This window comes from Hyalella azteca, unplaced genomic scaffold (genome assembly GCF_000764305.2).
Source record: "Hyalella azteca isolate HAZT.00-mixed unplaced genomic scaffold, Hazt_2.0.2 contig6503, whole genome shotgun sequence".
Taxonomy (NCBI): domain Eukaryota; kingdom Metazoa; phylum Arthropoda; class Malacostraca; order Amphipoda; family Hyalellidae; genus Hyalella; species Hyalella azteca.
This window is the reverse complement of record NW_025936664.1, coordinates 35,631-60,038: the sequence shown is the minus strand read 5'-3', so window position 1 is coordinate 60,038 and position 24,408 is coordinate 35,631. Positions and strand designations below refer to the sequence as shown.

Here is a 24,408-nt window from a genome sequence, read left to right as displayed (position 1 = left end):
GAATTACATCAAGTAATAGTTGCTGAAATTCGGTTACAAATTCGCGATAAATTTTCGAGCATGGTTTAAATTAAAAAATTAGTTTAGGAGCAGATCGATCAAGTAATTTACTAATTATTCTTAAAGTTTATCAAGTAATAGTTGCTGAAATTCGGTTACAAATTCACGATAAATTTTCGAGCATGGTTTCAGTTTCAAAATTAATTTGTGAGCAGATCGATCAAGTAATTTGCTAATTATTCTCAAATTATATCAAGTAATAGTTACTGAAATTCGGTTACAAATTTGCGATAAATTAATTGAATGATTTCAATTATAAAATTAATTCAAGAGCTTATCGATAAATTCATGAAACTGATTAGGAAGAGATGGTTACGACGGATATTGGTTCGTTGCACAACTTTAGCTTATAATCAAACTTTACAAAGGATTAAATTTTTTATTAAATATAAATGCAGTTGACATGATAGAACAAGTCTATTGTCACAGCGCGAGCTTAGACCGGAAAGTTTTTATCTAAAAATACAAGAACTTTACACACATAAACTTCAGAAGGCACTTCTCCATTAACTAACATTATTAACTAACTGCTAAAATGAAACAAAAAGCACGATTTACAAAACTTTAAGGTGTCTGAAGAAAGACATTTCTAATGGTAATTGGGACGTGCAATGGACATAATGCTAAACAAATATATTTTTTATTATTTCAGATAACATCTATATGCACATTTTCCCGCCATTAAATATACATTTAATATCCAACGAATTTGAATGGGGTTCAACAAACAAAATAGAGACCGTTTAGTTTATAGAAACATTCAAGTTCAAGCACCAAGATCACCAGATTCTTCCTCCGCGTTAGCGAAAATTTCAATTTCGTCTTAGATTCTTTCATTTAGCGATTCAAGTAATTTGTTACACGATGCAGTCAATGTTTTTTTCACCATAGCTTGAACGCTGTAGTAGAAATAATCTCAACGGATACATCATCTTATTACGACGAAATAATTCTATCGATAAATCGAATGGTTTTCTTTCGGTGCGATTTTGTTTCATCAGCAACAAAACCTGAGAGGAAATGTAATTAATTATCTGTAATTTGAATTATAGTCTAGAAAATAAAGGCGCGTTTGATTGATTGTTTCGCATATTGCTCCTTAGCTTCAGCAGAGGCCATTGAATTAGTAACGTCCGTTGGTTGACACAGACAACTAATACAGTAATCTTAACACGTGAATATATGTGTGAATATATGTGTAACACAGAGGTTGAACACGTATTACGCGTGTTGAAGAGAGGTTCTACACACGTCAGAGGTTCAACATAAAATCAATTCCAAGATATTACCACCTCGTTATTAAGTCGCCGATAATAAATTACTGGTTTATCTGGATAATCACATCCTGATAATAAAACTGGAATATATGATTATTTCTGGAATGGTGAGCACACTATCAATGAGAACGTTCTGATACTGGGGCCTGATTTTTTAGACAAATAAATTACGAAAAATCAGGATTCTTTTTTCGAGATTTTATCTGGTCTGGCAGGGAAATATGGCTCATAAAATCGTAGGAAAAACTTAGGTAATTTGTTACATGATGCAGTCAATGTTTATTATTTATTATACCGTTATATTAAGAATTAATTTCATTTACTGTCGATGTCTTTCTTTTTCTTTTCTTTCTATTATCTGAATTGGCATGGAAATATGGCTCAGAAATCGTGCGAAACATTTAAACTTGGGCGCAACATTTACACTTGGAACTAATTTCATTTTGGAGCGATGTCTTCACTTCTTGAGACCACTGCCGAACATGGCTTCGGGAGAAAAGAACCGGCACTTTATTTTCCTGAATTGCTCGGACAATCTGTACTCCTTGACGCCTGGCAGCTCACGGATGCGTTTATGGAAGGCTTGCAGGCTGGGGTGTTTCTCGAGGCTATCAGGGGCCACGGCCAAATATATTTCCAGCAGCTCAAACAACGCGAAATCCACCCACGTCAACTGGAATACAAAAATACAGGAGCACATTAAACAAATGAATGAGAGGCAGACAACCAGAAGCTGTGTGATTACAAATAGTTTGTAACCCCGCAACCTAGTTTTTTAAATCCACCCACGTCAACTGGAATACAAAAATATAACTCAGTACTCAGTGCAGTGAGTGACAGAGAGCGCATTTTCTCGTTGACGAAAACTTGAGGTCACGGACAGACGGACAAACAGACAGACGGACGGACGGACATGGCGAGCACAATAGCGCATTTTTTCCATAAATGAGAAAATGCGCTAATGCCGTCAATGATTGGCTGATGAACTTACGATCTCTTAACTTTTTTTGAAAGTATGGATCCTGAATTAGAAGTTTATTGACAGGCTAGGCAACTTAGTATGGCCTCCAGTAACTGACAACTGGATTCCAAGTATCAATAAGAACACGAAAACCGAAAGATTGATTAAGTGAAATAATCGAATATTTTCCCGATGTTTAATCATGCTTCCAGCTCTTCTAAAACGAACGTTTATAGGATAACTTTGCTTTAAAACTACAAATATTATTAATGTCGTATAAAAACTGCCACATTTTACGTATGAAACCCACCACATTATTTCTGCAAGTTAACTATTATTAATGTTATATAAAAACTGCAATTTTTTAACCACAAACGCCTTAATCGCTACATTTTCTAGTCCCACCTTTTCACCGATGACGAAGCTGTTGTTCTTGATCAATTTCGCCAATTTCAGCAGAGAAACGTCTAGGTTTTCGATGAATGTCACAAGTTTGGTTTCCTGTAACAACGCAAGTCTGATGTCAATTTATTTCCTAAGAGTATTGTGTGTCATAATATAATAGAAAATAGTAATAATATAATATAATATAATATAATACAATATAATATAATATATTACCAGTTCATATCGCACCTTTTTGAGTTAGCGATCTAAACCTCAAATCAAGATAAAGATTATTAATTAATTTTGGTTGATTATTAAGCAGCTTTAATGTTTTCTTATATAAAGCTTCAAGCTCAAATAATCCCAAGGATAGTCTAAATAAATTAATAAATTGAATAAATTAGCCATATATTCACGTCACAAAATCACCCTCAGGCCAGAACAAGTAATGCTGTTAGAAATGTAGACATTGGCTTCGCCAATGTCTACTCACGAATTCATCAATGTCTACTCACGAATTCATCAATGTCTACTCACAAATTCATCAAACTCACAAATTCATCATACTCACAAATTCATCAATATCAACTCACGAATTCATCAATGTCTACTCACGAATTCATCAAACTCACGAATTCATCACTACTCACTAATTCNTCATCAATGTCTACTCACGAATTCATCAATGTCTACTCACGAATTCATCAATGTCTACTCACGAATTCATCAATGTCTACTCACGAATTCATCAATGTCTACTCACGAATTCATCAATGTCTACTCACGAATTCATCAATGTCTACTCACGAATTCATCAATGTCTACTCACGAATTCATCAATGTCTACTCACGAATTCATCAATGTCTACTCACGAATTCATCAATGTCTACTCACGAATTCATCAATGTCTACTCACGAATTCATCAATGTCTACTCACGAATTCATCAATGTCTACTCACGAATTCATCAATGTCTACTCACGAATTCATCAATGTCTACTCACGAATTCATCAATGTCTACTCACGAATTCATCAATGTCTACTCACGAATTCATCAATGTCTACTCACGAATTCATCAATGTCTACTCACGAATTCATCAATGTCTACTCACGAATTCATCAATGTCTACTCACGAATTCATCAATGTCTACTCACGAATTCATCAATGTCTACTCACGAATTCATCAATGTCTACTCACGAATTCATCAATGTCTACTCACGAATTCATCAATGTCTACTCACGAATTCATCAATGTCTACTCACGAATTCATCAATGTCTACTCACGAATTCATCAATGTCTACTCACGAATTCATCAATGTCTACTCTCGAATTCATCAATGTCTACTCACGAATTCATCAATATCTACTCACGAATTCATCAATGTCTACCCACGAATTCATCAATATCTACTCACGAATTCATCAATTCTACTCACGAATTCATCAATATCAACCCACAAATTCATCAATATCAACCCACAAATTCATCAATATCAACTCACAAATTCATCAAACTCAGGAATTCATCAACATCTACTCACGAATTCATTACACTCACAAATTCATCTACCCACGAATTCATCAATGTCTACTCACGAATTCAGGGTCGTGGCAGAGTGTGGAGACAGCACACAGGATGTCAGCAATGATGCCCTCTGCCATGTCCACTCTGATGTGTTCCTCTTCAGTGCTTCCCAGTAAATTGTAGCGCCGGGCCAGATGCTTGGTGATGGCCGAGCTCTCGGTCATCTTGACTTCACCGTCTATGAAATACGGCAACTGTGGCAACGTTAAAAATCATGTTAAACATTTGCATACGGGAACGTTCAATAATATGTTAAACATTTGCATACGGGAACGTTCAATAATATGTTAAACGTTTGTATACGGGAACGTTCAACGATATAATAGTGTTAAACGTTTGCATACGGGAACGTTCAATAATTTTAAACGTTTGCATACGGCAACGTTCAACGATAGAATCATGTTAAACGTTTGCATGCGGGAACGTTCAACAATAGAATTAAGTTAAACGTTTGCATACGGGAATGTTCATCAGTAGAATCATGTTAAACGTTTGTATACGGCAACGCTCAACGATATAATCATGTTAAACATTTGCATACGGGAACGTTCAACGATAGAATCATGTTAAACGTTTGTACACGGCAACGTTCAACAATAGAATCATGTTAAACGTTTGTATACGGCAACGTTCAACAATAGAATCATGTTAAACGTTTGCATACGGGAACGTTCAACGATATAATCGCGTTGAACGTTTGAATACGGGAACGTTTGAATACATTTGCACATGGCAACGTTCTTTTTGGGGTATGGAACGTTCAAGGCGAAGGAAGTTGTACATGAATATCAATTTTATGGATGACAAATAGTATGGACTAAAGTGAATAAATGCTGAAAAAATGGCAAATTAACCACGAATATACAATCACCAATTGATATACATAGAAAAAATATGTCCAGTAAATCCAGCTGAATGAAAATAGATACTATTTTTTCTGCTATAAAAATACTTACGTTAGGAAACTCGAGTCCCAAGTTGTCTTTAACGCTGGTCCATAATAGACAATATTTTTCTGCGATAAAAATACTTACGTTTGGAAACTCGAGCCCCAAGTTGTCTTTAACTTACTTACATACATTAAAATACGATTTTTCAAGTGTACGAATATTTATTTCCCCCCACTGTATGTTAAACGTTTGCATACGGGAACGTTAAACGATAAAATCATGTTTAACGTTTGTATACGGCAACGTTCAACAGTAGAATCATGTTAAACGTTTGCATAGGCAATATTCAACAGTAGAATCGTGTTAAACGTTTGCATACGGGAAGGATCAACAATATAATCATGTTAAACGTTTCTATACGGGAACGTTCAACGATAGAATCATGTTAAACGTTTGCATGCGGGAACGTTCAAGAGTAGAATCATGTTAAACGTTTGTATACGGTAACGTTAAACGATATAATCATGTTAAACGTTTGCATACGGCAACGTTCAACGATAGAATCATGTTAAACATTTGCATGCAGGAATGATCAATAATAGAATCAGGTTAAACGTTTGCATACGGGAACGTTCAGCAATATAATCATGCTAAACGTTTGCATACGGGAACGTTCATTTGGTGCATGGAACGTTCGAGGCGAGATCCGAGGAAATTGTCAATGAATATCAATTTGATGGATGACAAATGTTATTGAAACTAAAAAAATGCTCCAACAACACAACAAATGGCTAATTATCCACAAATAAACGAGCGCTTATTGATTTAACTTTAAAAATTAGCCAACTAAATCCAGCTGAATTAAAATAGACACTAACAAAACAAATAGCTAATTAACCATAAATAAACGAGCATTAATTGATATACATTGAAAAAATATGCAAGTAAATTTAGCTGAATTAAAAAATACACTATTTTTCTGCGATAAAAATGCTTACGTTAGGAAACTCGAGTCCCAAGTTGTCTTTAACGCTGGTCCATAATAGACAATATTTTTCAGCGATAAAAATACTTACGTTAGGAAACTCGAGCCCCAAGTTGTCTTTAACGCTGGTCCATTCGCCCCTGTCGAAGTCGGGGGCGGTGCCCCACGTGTACTGCTTCTCTTCAAACTCCACTTCAGCGAAGACGAGCATGTAGCGCGGCACTTGTGCGAGCTGGACAATAATGATTATTGTGATGTTGACACGTCATTTGTGAAGGGAAAAGAGAAATGAACTTTAATTATATATAATATATATATAACTCCACTTCAGCGAAGACAAGCATGTAGCGCGGCACTTGTGCTAGCTGAACAAGAATGATTATTGTGCTATTGTCATTTGTAAAGGGAAAAGAGAAATGAACTTTAATTATATAAAGATAAAGCAGTAAAGTACGACTGCTACTTGAAATTCTTCCAACTCGAAAACGACTTCTACTCGAAATTCTTCCAACTCAAAAATAGCTGCTACTCGAAATTCTTCCTACTAGAAAACGACTGCTACTCGAAATTCTTCCTACACGAAGATGGCTGCTACTTTAAATTCTTCCTACTCGAAAACGACTGCTACCCGAAATTCTTCCTACTCGAAAATGACTACCTACTACCGTACCCAAAATTCATCCTTCTCGAAAATGACTGCTCCCAAAATTTTTCCTACTCGAAAATGATTGCTACTCGAAATTCTTTCTACTCAAAAATGGCTGCTACTCGAAATTCGGCGCATAGAACACTTACAAGTATGTTACATAAGGCGCAATATGCAAGTCTATATAATGTTTAATATATATCTGATCCTTGGCTTTGCTTGTCGCGGAACACTTCAAAGATGACGATTGATCGGAAATGGCCACTGGCGAATAATCGATACGACGCTCTACGATCGATATGAAAGACAATAACGATTGATTGCAATGGCGTACACTGATCTTTCCGGTGTCGGTAGATCGATCGCGATATAGGGCCTGAAATTACGCTTAATTAGAGGCCGGTCTACCGTCAGGATGGCTTGAAAAAAAAACTTGAGAATACGCGACATCTTAACCTAACTTACGGAACATAAACTTACTAAGTTATAGAAACTTAATAAGTTACTGAAACTTAATAAGTTACAGAAACTTAATAAGTTACAGAAACGTAACAAGTTTCTAGTAGTACACTTGAATAGGGTACACGGAAGCACGTCTGTGTTGCAACACAGACGTGCTGCAACACAGACGTGCTGCAACACGGACGTGCTGCAACACGGACGTGCTGCAACACGGACGTGCTGCAACACGGACGTGCTGCAACACGGACGTGCTGCAACACGGACGTGCTGTAACACAGACGTGCTGCAACACGGTAACGATGAACGGCATTTCATTGTGCCATGAATTTCATACGTTCATAAAGGGAAGCATATTTTGTACTTTTTAGAACAGCAACATTCAGATATTAAATGTCAATCAATTTTAATTGCGTTTACAAGATCAATAGAGATTATCGGTTTGATACCTCGAGCTGAGCATGAAAATCATTTTCTATGTTTAGCCAAAAGTCCCTATACGCAATGCCAGCAGTTCTTCATTTCATTATTAAAAATAACACTTAAAAATTTGTCGAATATGATATTAGCTATGCAAAGGCAGGTAATTTTTCTCATTGCATTTGTGCCGCAATCATCAGTCGATGATTAAGATTCCGTAAAGCGGGATGACTTGGACCGTTTAGAAATTTAATAAAAGAAAACCCTATATTCAAAAAAGTTCTTGCCTTGAAAATATCGTGTTGATGGGTCTTGAAGTACCATGAGATAAGCTTTAAATACAGTAGAGTGATAAATTTACTACGAGACTATTTGTATAAAAAAAAGTTAAGCGCTAAAAACGGTTAATGATCCAACCCCGTTTTACAGTTTAATTTAATTAGACATTCACGTGTTAGCAAGTAACAACAGATTAGCCGCACCCTAACCGCCTAACGGTAGTAAAAACGGTGCACTATAAGGCTGCCTGACGTTCGATTAGGAAAAAATGATCTAAGTGTCGTACATTATGGCAATATTAAAGATGAACTCTGCTGCCAGCGTACAGCGTTCAATGTAACTATGAGCATACTTAATTAGATTCGACCTAAACTACTCCTTCGTTCATAGTATGTATTCGTGCACATTTTCGATATCCACAGTATTTGAACGCAAGAATGATCCATTCAGTACTGGTAGTTTTTGTCAAGGTCAAATTATAGGGCATGAATGTTTAGTTAACCGTTGAGGATAAATAGATGAAGTGATCACGCATTCAGGTAATACTGTAGTAAATAAACATCATTTAATAATGAATACTTACGCCTCTGATTGCCCAATATCCTAGAACAGGAACCATATTTTCACTTGTGTTATTAGATTCCATTTCTTATATTCAAGTAGTTAGAACATAGCTTAGATGCATAATATTAAGAGCTACGTATGCGATCTACCACCGAATTCGCTCAGCTGACTGAGCGACTAGCATGACAACATGAGGTGGTCGATGTGTAAGTCTGAAAAACAGTTTCTTAAGAAAATTTTGACTCTGCATGCCAAGACTTGGCGTTAAGACTTATAAACTTTATATATTTTTACTATAGAATTACTCACGTACGTTTTAAATTACGCTAATTCTTCGTATAAAACATCAGAATATCAATTTATAATTGTGATTGAAGGCTGTTTACCTACCATTAACTTCACGCTAAATACATGCACGACCGTTCTAGATTATTTCAGTTACTCCTCAGAGGAACTGAAAAGAAAATTCCGATGTGAAACTAAACAAGTCAAATTGTTCATAAAGACACACGAGATGAGTTTTTGAACAATTTATTACTGACAGTTGCTGGATTTTTGCAGTATCTGACAACACAATCTCACATTTGAACTTTTTAAGTTCTTAGATTTTAAAGTGCTAACAGAATTGATTCAATTGCGTCCACGGGTGAACATTGTTTCAAGTATGGGAACAAACAAATTTTAGCTGAAGTTTCATTTTAAAATTTATATCAACTGTAATTACCATCGGGGATTGTTGCATCTGGAATATTGGTAGAATGTTGTTCGAAAATGGAACTAAGAAATGATCGTGTAATGTAAGTTTACCTTAAATTCAACGCAAATAAAACGTATCTTTTTTTTCTACAAACTATTACTAGTATTTGTTTCAGCAGCGGTGTTGAACACTGCTCAACTTAATTAGATTATGGCCAAAATCTTGACTAAAATAAGGTCGCCCTGGGATTTTGGTAATTTTAAACATTTCCATTTCTCCTTCTGGAACAGAACCATTTTCTTTCGGGGACGTACATAAGAATTTATTGTAGGACAATGCATAAGTGCCGCAATTTCAATAATTCATTTCTCCTTCAGGGACGAACTGTAATACTTTTTCTTCTGGAACAAACATCAACATAGTTCCTTCTGGGACAAACATTAACATAGTTCCTTCTGAGGCGAACATTAACATAGTTCCTTCTGGGACAAACATTAACATAGTTCATTCTGGGACAAACATTAACATAGTTCCTTCTGAGGCAAACATTAACATAGTTTCTTCTAAGACAAACATTAACATAGTTCCTTCTGGGACAAACATTAACATAGTTCTGACGTGCTGCAACACAGACGTGCTGCAACACAGACGTGCTGCAACACAGACGTGCTGCTACACAGACGTGCTGCTACACAGACGTGCTGCAACACAGACGTGCTGCAACACAGACGTGCTGCAACACAGACGTGCTGCTACACAGACGTGCTGCTACACAGACGTGCTGCTACACGGGTACGAAGAAACTGTTGGTTGACGGCAACATTTAGATATTAAATGTGAATAAATTTTGATTGCGTTTACAAGATCAATAGAGATCATCGGTTTGATACCTCGAGCTGAGCATGAAAATCAAATTCAATGTATAGCCAAGTCCCTATACGCAATGCCAGCAATTATTTATTCCATTATTAAGAGTAACACTTAAAAATTTGTTGAATATGATAGTAGCTATGCAAAGGCAGGTAATTTTTCTCACTGCATTTGTGCCGCAATCATCAGTCGATGATTAAGATTCCGTAAAGCGGGATGACTTGGACCGTTTAGAAATTTAATAAAAGAAAACCCTATATTCAAAAAAGTTCTTGCCTTGAAAATATCGTGTTGATGGGTCTTGAAGTACCATGAGATAAGCTTTAAATACAGTAGAGTGATAAATTTACTACGAGACTATTTGTATAAAAAAAAGTTAAGCGCTAAAAACGGTTAATGATCCAACCCCGTTTTACAGTTTAATTTAATTAGACATTCACGTGTTAGCAAGTAACAACAGATTAGCCGCACCCTAACCGCCTAACGGTAGTAAAAACGGTGCACTATAAGGCCTGTCTCTTATACACATCTAGATGTGTATAAGAGACAGTTTAGTGANTGTGGAGAAAAAATTTCGTTCCCGTCTTTCGCGAAGAAAAAATTTCGTTCCGGTCTTTTGTGGAGAAAAAATTTCGTTCCAGTCTTTTGTGGAGAAAAAATTTCGTTCCCGTCTTTCGCGAAGAAAAAATTTCGTTCCGGTCTTTTGTGGAGAAAAAATTTCGTTCCGGTCTTTTGTGGAGAAAAAATTTCGTTCCCGTCTTTCGCGAAGAAAAAATTTCGTTCCGGTCTTTTGTGGAGAAAAAATTTCGTTCCAGTCTTTTTTCGGAGAAAAAACTTCGTTCCAGTCTTTTTTCGGAGAAAAAACTTCGTTCCAGTCTTTTGCGGAGAAAATAATTTGTTTTAGTCTGTCACTAGGAAAACATTCCTTCCCGTCTGTCGCTATAAATTTTTCCCATCTGTCATGATGAAAAAATTTGTTCCCGTCTATCACGAAAAAAAAATTCGTTCCCGTCTGTCGTGAACAAAAAACTTCGTTCCAGTCCGCCACGAAGAAAAATTTCATCCCAGTTGCCACAAAAAATTCTTTCATGCCATTTCTTAGCGTTCAATTCCCCCCGCCAAATTTCGCCACCGGACCATTAAAAAGTTTCTTTATTTTAATGAAGTCTTCCGAGGCCCTGTAGGCCTTGATGTTAGGCAGCTCCCGCACGCGCTTGTGGAAAGCCTGCAAATTAGCGTACATTTCCAGGCAGTCCGGCGCCAGCGCCAGGATGCGTTCCAGGAGCTCAAACAACTCAAAGTCCACCCATGTTATCTGCAAATTAATAATGATTTAAGTTTACAATTTTTTATCAATTGCTTGTCTATTTTCAAGTATTCGTTTACTTTTATGGCACATCCCACAAACTCCACTCAAAGCCCACCCATGTTATCTGCAAATTAATAATATTCAAGTAACCAATTTTTTATGTATTGGTTGTTCATTTTTAATTAGTCGTTTAATCATATTACTTATCCCACAACCTACCCTCCTACGCACCCCACCTTGCAAACGTGACATTGCACTTAATATTGTGATATATAAGATTCCTGAATTTTTCTCAATAAATTTCTTCTTATTTCAAATCTTATATAAAAATTTAATTTCACATTGAATTGCTCCAAATTTCCCCGTTAATCCTGGTGATACGAAAAAAAGCGTTATGGTTTAGAAAATGACCGATATTTTTAAAAACCAAGCCTTTGTAAGAATATGGTAGACATTTGAACATTAAAAAGTTTTCATATTCGCCTTTGGTGTATATGAAACATTATACTTTAGGTAAATTGTAATCTTGATTTCGATAAACTTTATTTTTACCTTCTCGTCGACAATGTAGCTGCTGCTTCCAACGAGCTTAGACAACTTCGTCAGTGGAATGTCAATCTCATCGATATAAGCAACTTTCTTTCTTTCCTGAAAAAAAAGGTATCGGTTATATCAGTTTCACATGTATTTATTTTAATTTATTCTGATACTATTATTTTATTAATTATTTCGAAATAACAATGGGCATAAAAAATATAATCAAGGTAAGGAATATGGTAAAGTTGACACAATAACATCCAAGTGATATGATATAAGCTACTTTTTTTCTTTCCTGAAAAAACGGATCAATTATATCAGTTAGATATATATTTATTTTTATTCAATCCGATATTATTAATTCATTATTGGTTTCAAAATAATAATGAGTATAAAAAATATAATTAAGGTAAGAGTGTGGTAAAATTGGCTCCAAATACATCCAAGTGATATATATATTGAGAGTTCATTGTGCTTTACAATTGTGTCTCAATATAGATTCACTACACTATTCACTATTAACTCTTTGTTACATTATAATAGTATTTTAAATTTAATGTATTTTAAAGAATGACGTATTGTATTTGCTGGCCATATACTGAACTATATTTTGAACTGTAGGTGTATTTAAATATAACTAAACTAAACATATAATATGTATTTTAAATTCTTTATCCTTTGGTCTTTATTCACACAGGAGCACACAAATATATTTATTCACACAAATATAATCATTGACCCATATTTGCATATAAAATTTGTAAGTTTAAAAAATACACCGGATAGGACATAGCTACAGCTCTATAATCTTGTTTCTACAGCTCTATAATCTTGTTTCTACAGCTCTATAATCTTGTTTCTACAGCTCTATAATCTTGTTTCTACAGCTCTATAATCTTGTTTCTACAGCTCTATAATCTTGTTTCTACAGCTCTATAATCTTGTTTATAAAGCTCTATAATTTTTCTTAAAAAAAAGAATCATTGATGCTAGCTGATGTTCATTTCATTCAGTTACTTGATTAATTATGTATTGGTCTACTATGATTTCAAAAAACGATTATTTTGCGGCATTTATCAAATCGGTAAAATACCTTTCGATGCCTGGATGATTTATTAGGGATGATTTAGGGATGATTTATTTTTTAGTAAAATACCTTTCTATTATGAAGAATAGATTACAGTCAGATTTTGGTTAACATTCCGTACAAATTATATTTAGGAAGAATTTTCAACTTTAAAACAATTTTAGAAGATTACTTGAACTGGAAATAGTTAATTCACGTAAACAGGGTTATTTTTTAGGATAACCATTCAGATGAAAATTATGAAGATGTTCAAAATTCAAATTCAGAATTCATGGCATGGAGGCGGATAATTTTTATAGCCCGTAAAGATTAATCCTATGGCCGCCGTATATTACTTTTCGGAGAACTTTCATCATAGAAAGAAATGAACAAAAATGAACATTATACAAAAAATGAACGTGTCCGAGCCACGAGAAATTTATCTCACACAATATAAATAGGAGCCAAAGTAAATTTTATTGATGAATATGTCAATTTGAGATAATTCAAAACAGGGCTATATGAACAGTAGAAATGAACAAAAATGAACATTATACAAAAAATGAACGTGTCCGAGCCACGAGAAATTTATCTCGCACAATATAAACACGCGTGAAAGTAAATTTTGTTGATGAATATGTCAATTTAAGATAATTCTAAAGAGGGCTATATGAACAGGGCTATATGAAAGTGGTTCTTATATATACAAAAATTTTCTCATTGAAAATTAAATTTTATATATTATTAAAATATTAAATATTTAAATTAAATTATTAAAGTTAAATATTTTTCGCATGATATTAAACATGAAAATTTGATATTAAATTAAAAAATTTTAAAATATATTAAATATTATTCGGATGATAACTTACATGACATGTTTGTAAATAATTTTCAAATATGCTCTTTCTTCAAGTATATGACCAAATGCGGAGTTCTGGTCTACGCAGCTGATTTGTGCGAATGTTTTTGAGCGTAAAATGAAATGACTATGAGTAACTTCTACAACAGGTCGGCCAAACAATGGAGAAAAAAGTATCGTTCAAGAAATCCGCTTGCCTATCTGCCTCATTCGTTTCTCTTCTATGCTTAACAGTTGATACAGAAATTTTTTTTCCGAAAGTAATGTTAATATTTTAGATCCACCTCCAGTGATTCAAATCAGATGATTTTTAATTCCTAGAATATTTTTAGCTGAATATCCCTTATCTAAGCATATAACTAAAACGTATATCTAAGAGACCTTCAAACTAAAGAAAATGTTTGATTTTATTCATTTACGCTTATTTTTTTTACTTGCATTAAATAAATAAACCAATCTATAAATATTTTATCTGCAATAAACTTCAGCAAACAATTGTGAGAGTTGGTTAATGTTAAAATAATTAGATGAAAGTAATTTAAAGTCGTTCACATGATGATGGAATTACTTACGAAATCGGAGTCGAAACAAAGTTGTTTGAAGGCGCGCGAAATATCGGACAAGATTCCTTCTGCCATGTCGACTATGATGTTCTCCTCCTCTGTCGTCCCAACCAGACCGAACTTGCGGGCGAGGTGCTTCGTTATGGCTGAACTTTCCGTGATTTTAATGTCGCCGTCGATGTAGTACGGCAACTTTTAGAGCAAAAATGAGTAACTTTTGTGTTTTTAAACATAAAGTTAATTTTTATGTAAGTGATTAAGGTTTGAAAAAAAAATTAATTTGATTATGTTGTTGGAAATAAAAGTATCTAGGTGCTTCGTTATGGCTGAACTTTCCGTGATCTTTATGTCGCCATCGATGTAGTACGGCAACTTTAGGAGTAAAAATGTGTAAATTTTTGATTTTTAAATATAAAATTAATTTTTCTGTACGTGATTATGATATGAAAACATTTACAATGTCTATATTGTTAGAAAATAATGTCGATATGCTTCGTAATGGCTGAATTTTCCGTGATTTTAATGTCGCCGTCGATGTAGTACGGCAACTTTTAGAGTAAAAATGTGTAAATTATAGGTTTTTAAATGTAAAATTAATTTTTATGTAAGTGATTGAGATATGAAAACATTCACCATGTTTATATTGTTAGAAAATAGTCTCTAGGTGCTTCGTGACGGCAGAACTTTCCGTGATGGTAATGTCACCATCGATGTAGTACGGCAACTTTTAGAGTAAAAAGTGAGTAATTTTTAGGTTTTAAAAAATATAAATTTAATTTTTATATAAGTGATTAGGGTTTGAAAAAAAAATTATTATGATTATGTTGTTGGAAATAAAAGTCTAGAGAAGCATGGTGAAGGCGGAACTTTCCGTGATTTTAATGTCGCCATCGATGTAGTACGGCAACTTTAGGAGTAAAAGTGTGTAATTTTTAGGTTTTCAAATGTAAAATTAGTTACGCATCCTCCTCATTCAGCCGTACGTATTCATGCCGAGCAGTGCAACGTCCCGGTGTCCAATAATGATTTTAGAGTTTTAGCGGTGTTTCTGACCTACGAATTTTAGAATCTTTATATATTTTCAAACAGAAACCCAGCTTAAATGCTGCATTCAGTTCCTATCCTCTACAAATTGTAAATAGATAGTACCCTCTCTACATGTTATCTCATTTTTATTTCTGTTATCTTCGATTTTAGTTCTAATGTCCTCAAGTTTAGGTGAATTGTTTGAATATGAATTTTAGGCTACTAATTGTTTGTACCTGTGTTCTAGGTTTTGAACTGACGATGGAGCTGGACTCCGAAACGTTTTCGCTTATAAGAAATGGTGAACTTTTTGGCTATTTTCTTTACTTTTAAATTCCTGGTGAATTTGCGACTTAAGCAGCCAAGTGATTTTAATACCTACGTAAAATTAGTTTTTATGCGGGTAAGTAAAAGTATGTAATTGTTGTGTTTTCAAACATAAAATTAATTTATATGCAAGTGAGTAAAAGTATGTAATTTTTAGGTTTTCAAATGTAAAATTAATTTTTATTTAAGTGATTAAGGTATGAAAATATTAACTATGTCTATATTGTTAGAAAATAGTGTCGAGATGCATGGTGAAGGCAGAACTTTCCGTGATGATAATGTCGCTGTCGATGTAGTACGGCAACTTTAGGAGTGAAAGTATGTAATTTTTAGGTTTTCAAATGTAAAATTAATATTTATGTAAGTGATTAAGGTATGAAAATATTTACTATTTCTATATTGTTGGAAATAAAATGTCTCAAGACGCAAGGTGATGGTAGAAATTTCCGTGATGATAATGTCGCAGTCAATGTAATACGGCAATTTTCGCCGATAATTTTTAATTATTGTTAGATTCTAACACATGAATTCAATTTTTTCGTCAATGATCAAGTAATGAGAACATATAACATGAATATGACTGCTGAAAACAATTTGTATGGAAAAATTCATCGCAGAGACAAAAAAAAAAAACAGAAATGAGGCCACCGGCCGAAGCAATTTCCATGAAACATGATAATCCGGTATATGATAATCATATACCGGATATAAGTATCAGTATAACATGATAATCCGGAAATGATAATCCGGTATAAGCCTCACACTTGGAGCATTTGAATCCCGTAGGTTTTGTTATAAAATTACCCTGTCAATATGCCAGATATTTTTTTCTGTTTCTTATTAAAATTAGCCTTTCAAAATGGCAGATATTATAATTTTCCTCGCTTTCTTATAAAATTAGCCTCTCAGTATTGCAAATGATTCCTGGAAGTGATTTCTGAAAATGATTCCTCACATTCGGGAACTCGAGACCCGAGTCTTGCTTGACGTCCCACCACTCGCTCTTGGAGTAGCCGGGCGCTGGCCCGATGTGGTAGAGCTTCTCCGTGTACTCGGCCCCAGCGTGGGCCAGAAGGTAGCGAGGGACCTGGCCCAACTGTGTGAACATGCAAAAAAAAAAAAAATGTATTGGTTATATTGTCCAAATAGTGACACACTTGATGCAGTGATACGTCTATTTTTCCTGGCCCAACTGTGTGAACATGCAAAAAAATATAACTCAGTACTCACTGCAGTGAGTGACAGAGAGCGCATTATCTCGTCGAAGAAAACTTGAGGTCACGGACGGACGGACAGACGGACGGAAAGACGGACATGGCGAGCACAATAGTGCATTTTTTCCATAAATGAGAAAATGCGCTAAAAATGGATTGGTTATAGTGTCCAAATTGTGATACTCTTCTTGCAGTAATATTACGTTTTTTTCCGTGCCAAACTGGGTTAAGGTGATATAAATAAGGGCAAACGTGCAAAGACAAAAAGACAAAGACAAAGATATTTACAGAGATAAATGCAAAGACATTTAGACAAAGTATAATGAATTTGTCGGAGTGCAGACATCAAACGGAGGTCAAGGAATATAAGGATTTTTACACATTATTAAGGTGGTCGGCAAACAAAAAGAAGTATCTAGACATAAGACGTTGAAATAACGTTGATTGAATGTAGCGGCCTAAGTACACGTAGCGGCCTAAGTACACGTAGCGGCCTGGGTACACGTGGTGGCCTTGGTACACGTAGCGGCCTAAGTACACGTAGCGGCCTAAGTACACGTGGCGGGCTAGGTAAACGATGCGGCCTGAGTAAACGTAACGGCCTAAGTACGCGTAGCGGCCTATATACACGTAGCGATCTATTTCTCGTCTGTGATTAGTGGGTTTCGCTTGAAAAGCAGTCAGTGGTTGCTTACAGAGTTACGAACTCTTAACTATTTTCGATAGTGAACAATGTTTAAAGTTTGCTATTGGAACAAGTGAAAAATTATATAATTTTTATTATTATTATATTATTACTACTATTATTTTATAATACAGTGAATATAATACGAACAAGTGAGCATTTTTATTACTTTTTTAAATGTTATTTTATTATTACTATTATTTTATACTACAGACAGCGAATATAATAAAAAATTTAGTTAAGCATAAGACGTGGATGTTATCAATCACTAATGGAAACTTCTCGATTCTATACCTGCTACAGAAGTGGCGTAGTAATATAATCTATAAATCAAGGTGCGCTGTGTTGGCGCACAGTAACACTTCGTGACTTAAAAATGTTTCAATATGCTTAATATCACTCATAGAGCAAGCCGTTCTCTGGACCAAGAATCCACACTTGAGCCCAAACGATAGCAAAGACTTTAAAACAGCGACATTTAAAACTACCGTCAATAATACATGAGTTGTCACTTAAAAGATACTGCATTAAATTCGCAGCTCTTCTATAACAAAAGTATAAAACTGGTCATAAGTGAAATTTTTTGCCTTTAATCAACAGATGATGATATATATCTGTTTCGATCACGCTAGAATGTTGGGGTTTAGTTTTGTTTGTAAAATATATCGTTTCTATTGAAGGCCGGCGACATGAGTGCTGTGGCGACTTGAATGGCGTTTACATTACGTAGCCTAGTGACATTTAAATTAAATTAATTTAACTGGCATTTAAATTACGTATCGAACTCACCCCTCGAACGGACCAATATCCAAAAACAGGCACCATTCTTCAGAATTTACCGCCGTGTGTCACTTCAATGCCGCGAAAATAATGTACGTTGCTGTCTTGACCCTGTCAATATCAGGATAACACTGACGATCACGGTGTAAGTGCAGCAGGTACAGAGTTTAACCCTGACAATATCAGTATAAAACTGAAAAACACAGTGTAAGTGTAGCTGGTATACAGCTAGAGATTGACCCTGACAATATCAGTATGACACTGAAGAACACAGTGTAAGTGTAGCTGGTACAGAGCTTGACCCTGACAATATCAGTATGACACTGAAGAACACAGTGTAAGTGTAGCTGGTACAGAGTTTGACCCTGTCAATATCAGTATCACACTGAATAACACAATTTAAGTGTAGCTGGTACAGAGATTGACACTGTCAATATCAGTATAACACTGAAGAACACAGAGTAAGTGTAGCTGGTACAGTGTTTATCAGGGTACTGAGGAAACGTAGCAGGTCGAGTATGTTTGTTTGATTAACCGACATTTAATATAAGTCATTTTACATGGGTAACTGAAATATTTGTACATTTCCTGCATTTAGGATGTTGTATGTTTCATTTTTGTACACGTGGGAATGATATTCAAAATTGTATATTCTGTGAACATTGATAATGTTCGAATTAATTGAAAATTAAGATGATACGTGGCATGACTTTCAAGGTCATTCCTATATATATAGACGAGCTACAGCATCACAATCATTCACAATTCTAGGTCGGCTGGCCTCCCAACACACAGAAGAATGAGTGAGATTTTGTCCGAATATCGAATACATTTTACGGTAGTGTAGGTAATTTTGACCTAATATCAGTTCGCTCTATGCTCGTACTACCGATGAGAAAGTGTGTCACAAAGTGGACATAATATCCAAAAAATTTTCTTAGTGAACATTTGCTTTTGACCATAAATGGGGCTAATTTATGGTGGCCGATATTGCGATCGTGAACAGCGCGAGTTAAAATTCAGGGACGTTTTATAGTGAATGTGAAGTCAAATAAATGATATGTATGCACATTTTTTTATATAAATGAAAATTAATAATATTTCACTCAGACCGTCAATAGAAATTGTGTTGCAATACAAGCTAGAAAAAGAACGATAAATTCATTATTCCCGTCGTTCTGAAGTACTATCGATTGATAACGCATTAATTTACAGTTACTTTTGTTTTATCTTATCAGCCTCCCTTGGAGCGGTTAGCCCATAATATAAATCATTTATGATGAAAATTTCAAAATTACTCGAGCAGAACTGAGTATACACTAGGCAGAAATATCCACTTTGCACTGGTAAAAACCTATTATGATAAGTTCTGTACCTCTTTGTGCAATTGAAGTGCAGTGACTCGCGGACTCGGGATATCACGATATCAGGAACGCGATAAGACGCCCATTGGAATACCGACAAACGCATAAGTGGTAAGCTGCCAGCAATCTACGTTATGCAATTATCTAATGTCATTTAATGAAGACTCAAAAATGAAAATGTCGTGTAACCGCCTAAGTGGCAAGCGACCAGCAATCTACGTTATGCAATTCTCTTAATAAATAGGCTCCATAATACAAATGCCGTGCAAGAATTAGTTTCATTCAAGAGATAAGGTTTCTCTTTTGAATACATTCGGTATTCTAGTAAAAACTTTCCCCGAGGGCCCGGTATCTTTAGTCTAAGCGATAACTGAAGTGTTATCGCTCGAACCAACCAACTATTCCTCCGTATTTGCATTGGCTCATGTGATATTCGACACGCATGCCTCGATTCTGTACGCTGAATTCATCAACGTATGAAACTCGAACTGTTACTCGATACTATTTCGAGTAACCGTGCATTCGATGCAGGAGGCATTTTATGCCTAAGCGCGAAAGCGTCAGAACTAAATCGTGTTCAAAGTCATACTCCTCAAAGTATAGTTCAAAAATTTCCCCCGTTACAGCCAATAAATTAGCATCTAGTCAGTCGGTCTATGTAATTAGTACAATAACTCCGATCTCTTGTCAAATGGGAAAAGAAAATTTTTTTCATCTGCTACAAGATAACTTTTATTCCAATTTATTGTTATTCCAGCAACAAAAAATGTTGGTTGAGTGGGTGCTTGAATGGTTGAAGTTGTTGGTCGAGTGTGTGGGTGGTTGAAGTTAGTTGGAATTAGACTCCACTGCCGAACTTTGCCATGGGTCCATTGAATTTATCTTTAATTTTAGTGAATTCAGGAGAGCTTCGGTATTTCTTGATGCTGGGAATGTCCTCGATGCGCTTGTGGAAAGCCTGGAGGTTGGCGTAGCTATCGAGACAAGTGGGCACCAGAGCGACGTAGCGCTCCAACGTCTCGAAAAGCACGAAGTCGACGATCATAACCTGACAGTCAATATATATTGGGATCAGCAAGGTGTTATTTGCCTCTGAAATTAGGTATTAGAAAATAAGACTATCAGGGTACGCACACAGTGAAAGCAGATTTGCCCGCGCGGGCAACCTGCTCCAACCTGCCACAAGAATGAGCAAAGGATAATAATGTAAGTGTTCACAGTGAAAACCTGTACGAATAGGCTTCTGTATTCTATGGTTCCAGGTGCCAGCCTGAGCAGGTAACCAGCACGCTGGCAACCTGCTTTCACTGTGTGCGTACCCTGGCTGCCCTAATGAATAATTCAACAGCTCTGTTAGTCGCGGTTGGTGAACTAATGCTCCTGAGCAGTTAGGTCGGGAGATCTGAACTACACGTTTTATTTCTGACCTAATGACTGAACTTCATTAAATTAATGCAATACTCATATTGAGAATATTTTGAATTGCTACAGATATTTCAATATTCATCATTATCCGTAATAAATATTATAACCATCGCACAAGATACAGATCATCATTATATAGAATTTCTAAGTATATTACCTTTATTCATTCAACTGAATTCAATTGAAGAAATCCAAAATATGAGCAAAATGAATGGTTCAATCGCGGACGTTACTTCTACAAATATCCTCCCATTACTTAGGACCGAGTTGAAAATATTGTGATCTGGAATTTATAAGTTCAAGCTTCTTAGAAAAATTTAAGAACTAACCTTATCGCCAAGAATGTAGTTGTTGCTGCCCACAAGCTTTGAAAGTTTCTTCAGAGTGTTGTCGATGTTGGCAATGAAATCGCCCTTCTTGGTCTCCTGTAATCGCAAACGAGGAAGTTTGTAAAACCGGCGTGAAATTCACTCACGCTCTCGGGTAGAAGTATTAGTAAAATTCTCCTTTTCGGCACAAAAATTCAAAAAGGGGCAAAAATATTCTTCCGAACCCTAATGCAAACATTCTCGGTTTTCAAGACAATATAATATCATGAGATGTTCAATTTGCGTGATTAAATATTTGGAATAGCTAACATTTAAAATTGTAAAACCTCTGAAGAACCCAAGGTATCAACAGCGGTCGCATCAAGCCCCAACATGCTACGCAAAGATCATGCTTTACGAAAGCATCGATCACGTCGAAAGTTCAGTCCAGTCGCATTTCGCTTGACTGACTTGCCGGCATGCATAGACGATGGCAACGGAATTAATATCAAGTTCAAGTCGTCAGCACATCCATTACAAAAACCCCATTAGAGTCAAGAAAGAGGGTTTGCAAAAATAACTTACAAAATCTGAGTTGTAGCATAGCACAACAATGCTTCGCATGGCATCACCAATGATTCCTTCAGCCATGTCTAACTGAGACTTCGGGGCTCAACGATCATTAGGGTTTTGAAATCTTCCCATTACATGCATTACGAGAACTAGATTACAAAAATGAACCTAGGCGAATGCGTCATTCTCGTATTGCCTGTTTTATAACTCCTAACCTACAATATATTGTAGTAGGCTAGTAGCAATGGAAGCTTAGTGAATTTATTGAAAATAACAAAGGACCTATAAAAAAATGCGGCTGCCAAGAAATTGATCACGACAGTCCCGAAAAATTACGTCCGGAAGTAAGGAGAGTAGGAAAGTAGTCATTGAACAAGCTCCAAACGATAGGCCTCAACATAAGCAAGGAGTTCGCATATAGGCTATCATAACTTTCATAGACAGGACAAGCAGAGGCTTCTTGTATAAGTATACCTTATACAAGACTTTATCAACCCCTCGCGTTATCTATTATATCTACAGAGCATCACGCGCACCGAGGTCGTTGTAGCTAGAGACTTTAATTAAATCATTGTCTTCAAAGTCAATGCAAATTATTTATACTAAGAAAGTCAAAGTACTTGATATAAATCAAGTATCGTCAGAGACAGTATATTTTATGATCAAACACTACTAACTTCCACCGAAATCTAAACAGCATCTAAATCATCAAGTGGTTATAGAGCATTCGAATAGTACAATTCGATTTTTATGGAGGAAGGTGCGGATGTGTGGCATCTACCAAGTTGAGACTTGGACTTGTGCATTGCGAACTTTATATAATCCTAACGTTTCTAAAGTCAAGACGCAATGCATGTGGGAGAACTACTGCACAATTCAAGGCTTACTAATTATCGATAACAGTCGCGATATCCGATACAATTCCACGAGATGGAAGAAAAATGTGTATACTCGTGAACCAACGTGGGCCATTGTACAAGAATGCATATGATTACAATTTGCGTTTTGCACAAGAAGAATTATCGGAACATCTGCCATCGCAGGACTGCCTATGTTCACAGGCGGCACTTCTGTTCAAGGTTCATTAGGTCTGCAGCTGAAGCGACTCACGCCACGGCATCAATAGTCTAGTTTCACAATCTCTATTAGCAAGCGAAATTTCCTTACTAAAAATCCCAACTTCATTCATATATCAGCTATGAGCTCGATATTAATACTCACGCCTCTAATACCCCAATATCCAAGAATGGGCGCCATAATCGATAGTAAAGTAGATTGGAGATCGAACAGGAGATTTGCAGAGCTAACGAACCAACCGACTTCACACTGCACACTAGATGCCGCTGCGTCACGTCGCCTTATATAGTCGCCGGTTGGCGTCCGTTGGATCGCTCGTTTGAAGGTCGCAAACTATGACTGGGTTTGCTTTTCACATTGCAACTCGTGGACGATTTAATCAATATTTTGATTTATGACGAATATCGTTGTTCAGCAAAGGTAAAACAGTATATAAGACGAGAAGAAGGGAGGCAGCGTTCAAGGCCACGTTCTCCGTACCATATAATTTGGTCGCTTCTATGACGGCATTCAAGCGTTCACTGCCGGCATTCTAGACTTGAATGAAAAAAGAATTTTGTAAATTCACTCTTTTTTCCCTGCTAAATAATCCCGAAATAACTAATCGATGCTGAAGTATTCATAAGTTACTAAACGGTTACAATTTATGAACGTCACTTTCCCACTTTGAATTGAACATGAGCTGTGAAAAAACTAAACAATGTGACTTGCACAAACGTTTCACTTTCACATATTTTTCGGTGGTTCATTGTTATTGTAAACATTTTCGTTGTTATGTCACAACCTGTTATTAAGTTACATCATGTCGCAAGCTATAATTTCATTTTATTCCGGCATTAGTTGACATTTTCATGGCCCACACGCGTCACCGTCGATTATTTGGATTAGTAAATGTTAGAATGAAATAAAGAAAATGTAGTTCTACTACATTCAGACGTTGCAATAATATACAAGTATTTATATAGATTACTGTTTCTGTTGCTGAGTTTGTTAGTTCTGTTTACTGGTATGGATCGTTATCAGAAGATCTCGTCGCTTCCCCCGCAGCTCGCCAGCAGATAACACTTGCAGGGCAGCAAGGCTTGCGACACTTGCATACTTTCATGTTGCACGTAATTAGACTTAACAATGTTTGGACTTCACTGCCGTTAGTTCAGCATACAATAAAACTGAGTGACGCTGAAAGTTTTTATATTTTTATTCG

General features: G+C 35.8%; 3 protein-coding genes across 3 annotated transcripts; all 3 read right to left on the bottom strand.

Annotated features, from left to right (window-relative positions):
- Positions 1–425: 425 nt before the first annotated feature.
- Positions 426–8,682, bottom strand: LOC108682792 (glutathione S-transferase Mu 4-like). Its single transcript, XM_018172035.2, has 5 exons — positions 8,541–8,682; positions 6,245–6,385; positions 4,290–4,472; positions 2,704–2,799; positions 426–2,010 (listed from the first exon to the last, which is right to left on the bottom strand). The coding sequence occupies exons 1-5, from the start codon at positions 8,601–8,603 to the stop codon at positions 1,795–1,797; spliced, it is 699 nt and encodes a 232-aa protein (XP_018027524.1). The 5' UTR covers positions 8,604–8,682; the 3' UTR covers positions 426–1,794.
- A 2,447-nt stretch (positions 8,683–11,129) lies between these two features.
- On the bottom strand, positions 11,130–18,932 carry LOC108682738 (glutathione S-transferase 2). The gene is made up of 5 exons (XM_018171979.2): positions 18,467–18,932; positions 16,734–16,874; positions 14,435–14,617; positions 11,950–12,045; positions 11,130–11,403 (listed from the first exon to the last, which is right to left on the bottom strand). The coding sequence occupies exons 1-5, from the start codon at positions 18,500–18,502 to the stop codon at positions 11,194–11,196; spliced, it is 666 nt and encodes a 221-aa protein (XP_018027468.1). The 5' UTR covers positions 18,503–18,932; the 3' UTR covers positions 11,130–11,193.
- Positions 18,933–20,560: 1,628 nt separating this feature from the next.
- Positions 20,561–22,205, bottom strand: LOC108682771 (glutathione S-transferase class-mu 26 kDa isozyme 51). Its single transcript, XM_018172012.2, has 3 exons — positions 22,140–22,205; positions 21,576–21,671; positions 20,561–20,869 (listed from the first exon to the last, which is right to left on the bottom strand). The coding sequence occupies exons 1-3, from the start codon at positions 22,203–22,205 to the stop codon at positions 20,660–20,662; spliced, it is 372 nt and encodes a 123-aa protein (XP_018027501.1). The 3' UTR covers positions 20,561–20,659.
- Positions 22,206–24,408: the final 2,203 nt, after the last annotated feature.

Bases quoted from the DNA above. Each gene is read 5' to 3' on its own strand.
- LOC108682738 (XM_018171979.2), bottom strand. From the start codon at position 18,502: ATGGTGCCTGTTTTTGGATATTGGTCCGTTCGAGGG. The intron at 14,618-16,733 runs GTGAGGAATCAT...TTGCTCTAAAAG, and splicing joins CGGGTCTCGAGTTCCCGAAT to TTGCCGTACTACATCGACGG. The intron at 12,046-14,434 runs GTAAGTAATTCC...CTTTTTTTTCAG, and splicing joins TTTGTTTCGACTCCGATTTC to GAAAGAAAGAAAGTTGCTTA.
- LOC108682792 (XM_018172035.2), bottom strand. From the start codon at position 8,603: ATGGAATCTAATAACACAAGTGAAAATATGGTTCCTGTTCTAGGATAT. The intron at 4,473-6,244 runs GTAAGTATTTTT...ACGTTGCCACAG, and splicing joins TGGGGCTCGAGTTTCCTAAC to TTGCCGTATTTCATAGACGG. The intron at 2,011-2,703 runs GTGGGACTAGAA...TTTGTATTCCAG, and splicing joins GCTTCGTCATCGGTGAAAAG to TTGACGTGGGTGGATTTCGC.
- LOC108682771 (XM_018172012.2), bottom strand. From the start codon at position 22,205: ATGGCTGAAGGAATCATTGGTGATGCCATGCGAAGCATTGTTGTGCTA. The intron at 21,672-22,139 runs GTAAGTTATTTT...TTGCGATTACAG, and splicing joins TATGCTACAACTCAGATTTT to GAGACCAAGAAGGGCGATTT. The intron at 20,870-21,575 runs GTTAGTTCTTAA...ATTGACTGTCAG, and splicing joins ACTACATTCTTGGCGATAAG to GTTATGATCGTCGACTTCGT.